Raw genomic sequence first — 13440 nt, 5'->3', positions numbered from 1 at the left:
AACAGTAAAAACAATGCAAAAATAAGTTACATTTTAAATCAATTAACTGACTATGAAAAAGCCCTTAATATTTTTCCATTTTGAAAAAAGCAGAAACCTAAGTATCTAGAATACCATACTAATTAATATAATAACACTATTAATAATTCACACTATATGTTAAATCAATGGTATAAATTCTGGAGACAATACAGATTTTATAGATTAGTGGTAGATGTTAGGCTAAATCTTTTCTCCTAAACTTTTTATGAAGGTCACAGACAATTTATAGACAATAGATTTGAAGTTTTAAAAAATGTAAAATTCAACAATATTCTCAGATACTTCTATAAAGGAATTGGTCTGATTTTCAGTCTTCAGTCAATACCTAAAGATTTATTTTCATAATCATATGTATGCCTGTATAGCCCTCAACCTCCATAAAGTTATTTTTGGAAGAAGAGCTATAAGTCATTTGATGTACAAAAAACAAATATTAGCTTTACAAAAATGAAAAGTAGTTGCTGTTAGGTATTTGTTTTTGCTGAAAAGGTTATGTATTTGATCTTGCGAAAAAACATTTTGTTAACCATGTCACATTAAATACAAACCAAATTATAAACCCCAAGAAGAAGAGCTTCAATGCATCCACTGCTATGCACATTTCTGCTGGCCGAGACTGAAAGGTAGCACCAAATCAGTTCTGGAAGAAACTGCAGTGTAAACCGAAGTAACTGCTCCTCTCCACTGCGATAGAATTCAAAGAGCTGGTGACAAACAGGTTCTAGCAACTGGAAGAAAAATGAAATGTTAATTCAAGGATTGGATTGTTTTTGAATGGCACTGAAATGCAAAATATAAAAGTTTTTCCCTGATTGGTTAATTACTGAAATATATAAATGTGTCTCCATTTTTTTAGAAGCAAAACTACTCTTTGCTAAGCTAGTTAGTAAAACTTTGAACTCTAGTGGCTAAAGCAAAACCAGTATATATGGAAAGGCTTTATGAACTTTAAAATATTTTATAACTCTAAGGTAGTATTGTTATTAAAACCATACCTTTTTAACTTCTTAAAATGCCTAAATTGTAAGAGCTTCTTCCTTAATACCTTTAATATCCTTTCTTCCTGATTTAAAAAAAAAAAGCCAATATATAAATAATTGGCTACAGGGTTGGAGAAATTGAAATGGGAATTTTAGGTAGTTACTGTCACCTCCTGAGCTTACAATTAGGCAGCATCTGACAACAATGACTGGTTGGTGAAGTAGCTGAATAATTATACAGCCCCTAGATCTAGATCTGTATTGTAATCACAGTTAATTGCCACTATATAATCTAAACATTGCTGTCATTTTATTTTAAATATGATTTGAAGATTATCTGTAACCTCCTCTATCCCACCACCCCCCCAGCATTATCCAGTTAACAGGGTTATTTTTATAAAAGACATTTTTTAAATCAGAGTCAAAATAAGATAACTTTACAGGTAAGTGTTATCTGAAAGCATATGCAATGATCACACACAGTCATAAACAAATATGTTAAGAGTTTCACAGAATACCCATTTCTCAAACCATCAAGGAATATTTTAAGTCAACTTACTAAACAGATTTTCTACTACTAATAATTGTAATGAACAGAAACTAATTTATAGTAGATGTTTTAATTTCAAAGAAGTTAAATATATAAAGTAAATTGGGTGTTATTAAAGTATTATTTGTATAAGGTATAGCAAAAGTTACACTTCAATAATCATTGACTAAGTCAAATTAACCTAACTTCTGACAGTTAAGAAGTATTTTCTCCATTCTCAACATGGTCATTACACAGCAGCAGGAGTCCACTATGGCATGGCAAAGGTAACAGGCATCTGGAGGGCCAGAGGCACGGGGATTCACAGATGGCAAGAAAAACTTTTTAGGGGAGGAATTTAAAAGAATGGAGTTGAGGTGGTAGGAACAAAGAAAGACGGAAAGAGGACTGTTCAGCTCTCAGGTGGAGATTTAAAAATTTCTTTACAGAACAGTGTCAATAATCTTGTGGTGTAACATCCCTTATCTCCAAATACCTGGGGAAGCTTTGATTAAATCTATTGATACAAACTAACAAGTATTTGCAAAATTATGAAATTTTATGTTGAAACTTTATTCAATAGAATCAAGATGGCAGAGGAGTGAATGGAAGTCACACTGACCTCCTCCCACAACCAATATGGAATTACAACTAAATTGTGGAGAAATCACCTGGAAAAACAGCTGAACAATAGTGAGAGAGGAGCCTTATAACCTCAGACAGACAGAAGAATCAGCTTTAGCACAACCTAACTGCCACTTACCCTGGTCTCCAGCAAAGGCAGGGGTAGAGTGAGCTAGAGATGCCTGAGGAGAGACTGGAGATGGAGGCTTTGGAGAGAGAATAGAAAGAGTAGCTAGCGGGATCCTGGTGCTGACTCCTCCCCAATATGGCAGCAGCCATCTTGCTCAGGAAAGACCACTCCTCTGAGCAGCAGCAGCCTGGGAGGACACAATAACCCCTCCCCCAGGAGGGACTCTGCCCAGCCCTCTGGTGTCTAAGCCTGACTGCTGAGTGCAGAGTGACTAAATTAACATCTGAAGCAGACAGCCACAGACAGTAGATTCCTGGAAGCCTCAAACAGACTGCCTAAGGTTAGACAGGAACAACAGCTGACATCATCAGAGGCAATTGCAGAAAGAAAAAGTGGTCTCCTACCATAGAAGTTCATACCACAAAGTCAGGAAATCAAGACAGGTCAATTTAAGAGGCAGAAGCAAAAAAGAAGAGTCTCACCAATAATGGGAAGACAAAGAAACACTCCCCAGTCGAAGGGAAAGGCAGAATCCCCAAAAAGAGAACTAAATGAAATAGAGGCAAGTAAACTATCAGATATGGAGTTCAATACAACAGTTCTAAGGAAGCTCAATGAGCTCAGTGAGCTCAGAGAGAATTACAAAAATAACTACAGGGAAATTACAAGCAACTCACTGCAAACTATATCAGCATGAAAAAGGATATAGAAACTATCAATAAGAGACAAGGAAAAATGAAGAACACAATTTCTGAATTGAAGAACACAGTAGAAGGAATCCAAAGCAGGCTAGATGAAACAGAGGATCAAATCAGCGAGCTGGATGATAAGGTAGAAAAAAGCTCCCAGAAAGAGCAAGAAAATGAAAAAAGACTCAAAGAGAATGAAGAGGCATTACAGGAAATGCAGGACAACCTGAAACATAATAATATCCATGTAATAGGGATACCAGAAGGAAAAGAAGAGGAGGAAGGGATAGAGAACCTGTTAGAAAAAGTAATGATGGAAAACTTCCCTAATTGGAGGAGAAAAGAAGTCACATAAGTCCAGGAAGCACAGAGGGTCCCATTCAAGAGGAACCCAGTGAGGCCCACTCCAAGACATATCATCATTAACATGGCAAATATCAAAGACAAACAGAGAATCCTAAGGGCAGCAAGAGAGAAACAGGTAGTAGCATACAAGAGAGTCCCGATACGGCTAGCAGCTGACTTCTCAACAGAAACGTTAGAAGCCAGAAGGGAATGGCAAGAAATATTCCAAGGAATGAAAAACAAAGGCCTGCAACCAAGACTGTTCTACCCAGCAAGGCTCTCAATTCAAGTGGAAGGCAAAATAAGGAGTTTCCCAGACAGAAGATAGCTAAAAGAATACATCTCTACCAAACCAGCATTGTAAGATATGCTAAAGGGACTGCTTTAAGAAGATGAAGAAAAAGAATCTATGAATTCCCAGTTCCTTTCACAGTCACCAATACTTGATATTATCAGTATTTTTAATACTTATTAATCTGATTGTGACAATGATGTGCTATTTTGTTACTTTATTATTTGCTGAAACTTAACCTGTTTTTGTATATTTCTTGCCTATTTCTGTTTTAAAAAAGCTTTAAATTACTTTTTGGTATTCTTTATCCATTTTTTGATTAAATGTTTGTAGAATTTTTTCCCTAAAAAAAAAAAACAAAACTATTTACCTTTTTATAGATTAGTTGCAAATACTTTCCTATTCTATTACTTGTCCTTTAACTTTTTTTATGTTTATATTACTGTATAGTCTTAAATGTTTAATATTGTCATATTGTCAATATTTTACTTTATAGCTTCTGGGTTTGAATATTTTACTTCAGGGTAAGAAAAATATTAGTTTGTATTTTCTCCTAAAACTCTTAGATTTTACATACTGATTTTTAACTCACCTGAATATTTTTTGTATAATGTGTGAAATAGGGCTCTACATTTGTTTTATCTTAAGTAATAGTGGCCCATGCACCTTATTTGTTGAATAAGCCTTATTTTCCCCATTGATTTGAAATAGCAATTTAATCATATATTACATTGTTAGACAGATATATACATTTGTTTCTAGAATGCTCATTTTATTTTTTGATCTACTAGATTATTTCTGTGCTGACATCATGTTGTTTTAATTGCTGAGATTTTATAATGGATTTAAATTTATTAATATTTTATCATGGATTTTGACATTTAAAAAATAAGTAAATAAAATCTATCTGCATTTTTTTAAAAAAAGAAAGGAGGAACCACCTTTTGGGACAACATGGATGGAACTGGAGAATATTATGCTAAGTGAAATAAGCCAGTCAGTGAAAGAGAAATACCATATCATCTCATCTATAAGTGGAATCTATTCAACAAAATAAACTAATGAACAAAATAAAACAATGAACAAAATAAACCATAGGCATGGAAACATGGAACAGATGGAAAGTGACCGGAGGGGATGGGGAAGGAGCACAATGGTGGAAAGAAAGGGGTGGAACTAGACAAAGAACATGTATGAATGACCCATGGACATGGACAACAGAGTGAGAATTTACTGTGGGGTGGGGAGAGGATGGGTGGAGGAGGGCAAAGGGGAAAAAACTGAGACAACTGTAATAAAATAAATGTGATTTTAAAAAAAAGAAAGAAACTTTATTCAACAGTCTGCATGAACACAGTCTATTTTAATCAAAACACCCTCAAAAGGCTTTATAATTGGTTTAAAACCCAAAATTAAAAGAGTTTTTGCTTTATGAAAGTAGGATCAAATGAAGGCAGATTCAAAGCGGAGGTAGAAATTATGTGTTTCAGTGAGATCAGATGAAATTATGCATATCAAACCAATAGAAATAAATGCAAATGCCTGTGCATTGTTTCACAGCTTGCAAAATGCTTTCATATACATGAACCCATTCAATTTGTACAACACTCTAAGGAAGAATATCATTATATGTACTTTCTACGTAAGAAAATTGAGACAAAGAGGCTCTCTACTATGATCAAAACCATACGGCTTTCAAAGGTCAGAACTGAAGCCAAGACTTTTTGACTCAATTACAAACATATATGAAAAATGTTACAGAACAAAATGATTATAAAATCAGGTTTTATAGTACTATCATGAGAACTGCACATCAAGTATATTTTCATATGTTAAATAGGCTTCTCATGGGTCTAATGAGAACCTAATCATCATGTACCTTCTTTCCATTCTTTTTTAAAATGTATTTTATTGATGTTAATATGATATCCTAATTTTTCCTCCTTTCCCCACCTCTGCCTGCAATTCCCTCCAGCAATCCCCCCCAGTTAGTTCATGTCCATGGGTTGTGCATTTAAGTTCTTTGGCTTCTCCATTTCCTGTACTATTCTTAACCTCCCCCTGTCTATTTTGTACCTACCAATTATGCTTCTTAATCCCTGCACCTTCTCCCCAGCCTCTTCCTTCCCACTCCCAGCTGATTACCCTCCAAATGATCTCCATATCTATGATTCTGTTCCTGCTCTGGTTGTTTGCTTAGTTTATTTTTTTAGATTCAGTTGTTGATAGTTGTGAATTTATTGCCATTTTAATGTTAATAGTTTTGATCTTATTTTTCTTAAATAAGTCCCTTTAACATTTCATGTAATAATGGTTTGGTGATGATGAACTCTTCTGGCTTCATCTTGTCTGGGAAGCACTTTACCTGCCCTTCCATTCTAAATGATAGCTTTGCTGGACAGAATAATCTACGTTGCAGGTCCTTGCATTTCATAACTTTAAATACTTCTCACCAGCTGCTTCTTGCCTGCAAAGTTTCTTTTGAGAAATCAGCAGATAGTCTTATGGGAACTCCTTTGCAGATAATTCTCCAGAGTAGAAATTATTTTACCACTGAATAATAAGGTTAGTGGTATTAGAGCCTATCATGTCTTCTACCAAGATCAAGTACAAAAGAATCACATGCTTCATATTCCTTCCCTCTACCTCCCCTCTCCTCTACCTCTTTTTATTCCAATTGACACTGCCCCAGCTCAGGTCCTCAACATCTCCCTCCTAGGCTATTTTCATAGCTTCCTTGTCTCTTGTTTTCAATTTTTCCATTCTCCAAATCTATCCTCCACAGTCACCTTCCTACAAGAATAATACAATCAAGTCATCCCTTCAGTGCAAAAAAAAGTCTAAACTGCTTATGATAGATTTCATGATCCACCATGGTTACAAACTAAACCTATCTTTCCAGTTTAAGTTCCTACCAATGTTTTCCTCTCTTGTTAACTATACATTAGCCTATTTGCTTTTTTTCCCAAATGCCATGCCTTTTTATTTCCTATGCTATTTCTAACCCTTTTTTATTTCTACTATGAATGTTAGAATTTATAAGCATCAGAATCTAGAGGATAGATCATCTTATCACCTTCAAACTAAATTTGATATCTTAAAAAAAAAAAAAAGGAGATGGAAGCAAGAGAAAAGAAGGAAAGCCTGGGGGACTGGGGTAAGCACCAGCCAGTGATTGCCATTCTTTAAATGCCTTACATTTTTTCAGATCTCCATATATTTCCCTTATGGCTTAGAACGTTCTTTCACCTTGCAGATCTGGCAAATTCAAGAATATCCATCTAGATTCATTTGAGAATAAGGAAACTATGTTTACTTATTTTCTACTCCTCTCCTTTTTGAGATAAAGACCATGTGTTCCTCATCTTCCATTTTCTATTGTCTAGCATTGCTGCTGTCTCATAGTGGACATAGAAATATTTGCTGAAGGAATAAATGGATGTAGTACCCCAGACTCTTCTAGGCTACCTCCAGCAAGAGAGAAAAAGGGGGGGGAAGTGGGAGAGGGAGAGAGAACATGTTCAGAGGTGGCTTTTGGAATATGGGAAAATTCTATTTTTTTGCCTGGGGTAGTGTACATTAGAGTTCATTTTATTACAATGTTTTCTTTCTCTGCCAGTTTTGAACATAAGTATTCTTTTCTTACCCCCTCCACCCCATTTCTCAAAAGTAATCAGCTAAACGCTTCATAATATATACTGTAGTTCTTTAAACACGTTACTTTTCTTATTTTTTTATATATGTTATATTTCACAATAAAAATTTAAAAATCAATCAACTGGACTAGTACAATCAATAGTACTAGTACAATAAACTGTAAGAGTACTTACCTCACTTTGTGGCTCCTGGATAACTTTATAAAGAGATGAAACTAAAGAACTCTTATCTTTCAAATTTGTTGCATAATTTTGTAAAGATGTTTCTGGTAGTGTCTAAACAAATAAAAAAATGTGTTTTATTTTTATGAAATGTCCAGAATAGGCAAATTCATAGGCAGAGGGTAGACTAGTTGTTGCCAGAGATCAGAAGATGGGAGAGTTAGGAGTGTCTAACAGGTACGGAGTTTCTTTAGGGGGTGATAGAAATGTCCTAGGATTAGATGTTGGTGTTAGTTGCACAACATTATGAATACACTAAAAATCACTGCATTTTTACCTTAAGACAGTAAATTTTATGTGAATCATATCTCAACAAAATAATTGCAAAAATAAAATAGTATATATTTAATCCTCTTATCATCAACAGGAACATAAATTAACATCAACACTTCATCTGTGGCAACAATGTAGGGTTAGAAGTGAGAACACAAACCACATGTAAAGCCAAAGATATATTTTCTGTTGCATTATATGAGTTACAAATCTCATTAGCCATCTCAAGATCAATCCTGCTTTTTAATGAACATTGTTGTATAAGGATCTAATAATGTTTCAAACCTGAAAACCATAGATCATTATCAAAGTAACCCTCCTTAGTTACATATTGTGACTGTTAAATTCGGTAAGGCTGTTCTCCTTTATACAATATGGAGGAAATTTTAGACCTCTCATAACTGCAGAACAAGGTAGTCACACTACCAACCAACCACTTTTCCTAATGTCATTTAAAATATGAACAACCAATCACAGCTTGCCAGCACTACCCCACTCAGAAGGGACACCATGACAAGAGAGGAATGAAAAAAGATAAAACTCCAGGAGTAAGTCAGATGATCTGGGGTAAAAGTAGTAGGGAAATCTGAAAAGCAAAAACAAAAACAAAACACTTCATTATAATGAATGATAAGAAGTCTGTCCTTCTAGAATATACCCCTTCTTTAACAACATGTGTCTATCTCCCAAGTCATTATTCTTTCTCATGCATATTGCTTCCTTCAAGCAATCAATCAGCAAATGTCAGTCCTGAGGTAGATATAATGTCTCAAAATATTGCTAACAGTCATTCCAAGATATACGACTTCTTACATGTCCTGTATCCTAGTATATGATTTAAAGTGGGTATGGTTAGTGTGCGCCTAGATACACACAGAAAAATTACACAGCATAAATTTTTATAAGAATATTTGATTCATTTTTACTGTGAGCTCCTTCAGGACAAGAACTATATTGTCTCTCCATCCACTGCACTCAGCATAAAGCCTTGTATTCAAACTTTTGCTGAAGGAATTTATTATAGATGAACAGAATAAAAAATAAATACTGCCACTGTTTACACGAGTAGATTCTTTAAAAATAGGTCACATTTCACCTTAGGTTATATAAGTGAATAGATTCCTTTTTTTAAATTCAATAAGATAGTTTTGTTCAGCAGAGTGTAAGTAAATGTGAACTATCTGGGAAACTTCACCATTCCTGAGGCAGGGTGCGGAGTTTTACCACAACTGTTTATATACAGATGAGATTAGGGCATTCTTCAATATTTCAAAAGCATGTAACAAAAGATCTCCAGGCAACATTTCATTTCTGTCATTTGATCAAAAGTAACCTAATACTGAGGAGTTTATATAAAAGGGAATAATAGTCAAGTAAATAGATTTCTAATACCCTGTATGGAAATGAACCTGAATTATATACGTAAAATACATTATTATATATGTATACATATATGTCTAACTATGAAATTTTAAACTGAGTGAACTGAAACATGAATCTTTAAAAAAATCAGTGAAAATAAAGATTATCATTATATTAAATATACAATTCAGTCTAAAAAATAAAATATTCATTAAAAATGTGAACCATTACAATTTTTAGTTTACACACCAATTAACCTTTTTGAGGTAACCAGTTTCTGTGAAACAGCCAAAGACAAAAAGGACAGCTCTTTTTTGGAAAAGACAAGCTCTAGAAAACACCCTGGGTCTAGGCTACTGCTGTTGAATGACAGGACAGGTCTCCTAAAATTTAGTGTGGTGAACTATTACATTTTATCACAATTCTGTTATTATTTCATTTTGCGATTGTGGACTAAGTTAATTTTGTTTATAGAAGGGGAGAAAATATAATTGTTGTGTTTATGAACAGTGCTTTGAAAAACTTAAGATCTAAAAGAGGCTAACAAGACCAATGAGCCCTGGCTGATGTGATTTAGTTGACTGGGGGTCTCCCACAAACCACAAGGTCACTGGTTCAATTCCCAGTCAGGGTACATGCCTGGGTTGCAGGTTTGGTCCCCATAACTGATCGATGTTTCTCTCTCACACTGTTTCTCTCCCTCTCTTCTCCTCCCTTCCCCCTGTCTAAAAATAAATAAATAAAATCTTTAAAAAATAAAATACCCTAATGATTTAAATACTTTAAATGATTTAAATAAATGTTACAACAAACCTTAAAATGTTTCTGCATTGTATCAATTCAAATGTACTGGCCTTCTTAAATACCAGCTAAGCTTTCTCACTTTTCAGAAAGCAGAACTGGAGACAAAAAAAAAAAAAAGGAATAATGGGAAATTATGTTGGAAAATTAGTCTTGGCAAAATTTAAAGACAGATGCTTCATACTAAAGTAGGGCAGATGGTTTTTTAAAAAATGTAAGGATGTGATATGGTTTGGGTGGAAGAGAATTAATGAAGATGGACAGATGGGTGGAGAATCAATAAATAAAACAACTCTTCAAAAATGTTACACATGAGACAGGATTTTTGAGTCACATAATGATATTCAGTGACTATCAGAAGACTGAAAAAATCCAAAGTCTGGAGTCTGGAAATCTGATAGGTAAATCTACACATAGCCTTAAGAAAAACCCAATACAATCTGAAAGATAATATTTACAAATAAATCTTTGAAAAGCTAGCAGTTGAACCATTCATGAAATATTAAAGAAGTCCCAGTCTAATTATTTTGTTAGGATTTATGATAAAGAGTACTAACAACAACAGCCCAAAGTCTGAGTATACACTGACTGGTTCTCCAAAGGAAAAAAGAAAAAGATTTACACGCAGAGCAAACTGAACTCTCTTTGTACATTTGAGAGAATGTTTAGTGCTGTTATGAAGCTGGGAGTTCAGGCTGTGACCATGCAACAATGGAGAACTAAATCATCCTCACAGAGCACCTACACTTAAATTTTTCTGTTGAGAATACTGAGACCTAAAGAAGTTAGGTGATTTGTCCCACATCATAAAACTGACTACCAGAAGAATAATTAGATCAAAGGGTTTCTGACTTCTCAGACCAATGTACTTTGTACCACTTTACCAATCACGATGACCTTGGCCATATTAGCACATGGTTATTAAATTAAACAAACAAGCAGAGGCTTTTTCTACATACATATAGTTATATAAATATATATGACTCAAAATCCCGTCTTATGTGTAACATTTTTGAACAGTTATTTTATTTATTGGTTCTCCGCCCATCTGTCCATCTTCATTAATTCTCTTCCACCTAAACCATACCACATCCTTACATTTTTTGAAAAAGTCTGCCAAATGATACTTTCATATGAAGCATCTGTCTTCAAATTTTGCCAAATTTTAACCAAAATTGTAATGAACATCACAAATCATTTCAAAAGACAAGACACTCTAATTTTAAAAGTACTTAAGAGGCTTGTTTTCAAGCACTTTTCTACATTCCATTACCTATAGTATGCTGCTGACTTTTCCTGACAACCTTAATCTCTTTATCAAACATAAAGAGAGCTGAATTTAACACACGCTGACACAATTTAAAATAACATTCAAAATAATTTTCAGGAATGCTTACTGAATTAACCAAGGAATAGGAAACATCTTTTTAAATAGCTACAATATAGACTAGACAATAATTTAAAACATTTGTTACACCAAATTGGTTGAAAATTGGGTAATTTTAATCTTACAGGATTAGGAAAAAATTAAATTAAATTACTTTTTATTTCATGGTGCTTAGGATTTCACTTCTCCCAATGGGAAAGTTTCCTTACCCTTGAATTAAGCTTATAAAAATTTTAATAAAATATCACTACTCCCATGGTACAGGGTGGGGCAAAAGTATGTCAAAGAGTTTATTCTCTTTTTTAAAAAGATTTCCATTTATTTATTTATTTTAAGATTTTATTTAATTTTTAGAGAAAGGAGAAGGAAAGGAGAAAGAGAGGAAGAGAAACATCAATGTGTGATCGCCTCTTGCATGCCCCCAACTGGGGACCTGGCCAGCAACCGAGGCATGTGCCCTGACTGGGAATCAAATTGGTAATCCTTTGATTTGCAGGCCGGCACTCAGTCCACTGAGCTGCACCAGCCAGGGCAATTTATTCTTGTATTATTATTTATTCTTGAATTATTTTCTATACAAACAACTGTAAACTCATTTTTGTCCAACCCTGTATATGTTATATTGACAAAATATTATTTAGATAACACTTTGTTTACTTACATCCTAGTTTATTTAAGTGGAAGATACTATTTAGAAAATAAGATGTATGTGCTTGGTGTACTCATTGCTACTGGGGTACCATTGCTTCTTGGACATCTAGTGAAAATATATGTATGCATATATGTATTAACATACATATGTAAATATATCATATACATATTTAGACCCATGAGTTCATAGTGATTCTCCTAATTCCAAAACAACACCTTAGGGTGCTTTCTTACCTTTCCCCATTCCATGTTTCTAATTCCTTTCTCAGACTCAGATAACTCTAACTCCCATTATCCTCCATATTACTTATTTACTCACATTAAACAACATCCCAATGTAACCACTCTGGCTGACTCTTCCACATGCCATCTCTGCAACCCTTTCCCCCAAAAAGTCCATTTCCTCAAACACTAGGGCATATTACTGTCCTTACTGCTACACTACCTCCTTACCCCTCACTGCTGCACTTCCTAGGGTATCTCTAGAGTCAACCCAAGAGGAGAAGGGAATAAACAAACAGGTGGGAAGGGAAGGCAATCAGTCATAATTTTCAATTATTTGCGTTAATAGTTGACCCCTCCCCTATACCCCATCTTTTAATATGCTATCTTTCCACAACTGTCTTACTAAAGAATGGCTAACAGCTGGCTATATTTGCATTTGCAAATTTGACTTCACCATTAAAAATAAGAATGCCCTAGAAATGGTACTCAATTGTTAAATTTGATGATTTCCATCAAGCTGCCAAAAATGAAATCATGATATAAGGAATCATACTAAACACTCTTGAAGCAGAAAAAAAGTTTAAAAATACCTTGAACGCTTATTCACAAAGACAGCATATGCATTAAAAAAAAGCACATATAAGATTTTATCAAACTATTACAATATGTAGACAGTACTTTATACAGTGCACTTTTATAATATTCTACATTGCTTTATGATGAGTTAGGGGTTCCATAGGAAAATACATGATTCATGACTATAAAAGCCAAAAAAGTAAAAATCTACCCAGCCATTCATTCATCATGATGAGATAACACTGATTGATAAGGCTAGTTTACAAATTTAATAGGAAACATGGTTTCTCTCAAGGACACACTGCAGCTGAAAAGTATAACGACCTCCTTTTTTGAGTGATTATCATACTGTTACTCACTGAGAAGCCTTATTATCTAAAATCATAGCTATCAAAAACTTTGTTGTTTAAACATGTATCAGTAAGAATGAAACATTCCACACTCCTGCCTGAAGGATCTAAGTCACCTTGACACAGAGAAGCAGGCTCAATTTCCAACCTAGGTACAGAGGTTCAGTGGAGGGGTTTCTGAATACAACATTCCACATAGATGTTAACTTGATAGTTTCCGGGACAACAGGACCCTGGGTCTACTCCAAAGCTGAGACCAGATGTTGACCCCATTTACACATAGCTCTGCTTGCTCTGAGTCCATCA

At 34.4% G+C, this 13440-nt stretch overlaps 1 protein-coding gene across 4 annotated transcripts in view; it reads right to left on the bottom strand.

Annotated features, from left to right (window-relative positions):
- The window catches only part of HYCC1 (hyccin PI4KA lipid kinase complex subunit 1), a 75419-nt gene that overhangs the window by 27511 nt on the left and 34468 nt on the right, over window positions 1–13440 (bottom strand). For all 4 annotated transcript variants that reach the window (XM_054564419.1, XM_054564418.1, XM_054564421.1 and 1 more), the window contains exons 3-4: window positions 7462–7563; window positions 591–770 (exon numbers count right to left, since the gene is read on the bottom strand). In XM_054564419.1, coding sequence (XP_054420394.1) covers window positions 591–770; window positions 7462–7563 — 282 coding nt within the window. The remainder of the gene's footprint in view (window positions 1–590; window positions 771–7461; window positions 7564–13440) is intronic.

Source organism: Pteronotus mesoamericanus, unplaced genomic scaffold (genome assembly GCF_021234165.1).
Source record: "Pteronotus mesoamericanus isolate MK-2021 breed Mesoamerican mustached bat unplaced genomic scaffold, CSHL_Meso_final scaffold_85, whole genome shotgun sequence".
In the NCBI taxonomy this organism is placed as follows: Eukaryota; Metazoa; Chordata; class Mammalia; order Chiroptera; family Mormoopidae; genus Pteronotus; species Pteronotus mesoamericanus.
Note: the sequence above shows the minus strand (reverse complement) of the source record. Positions and strands in the feature narration are given on the sequence as shown.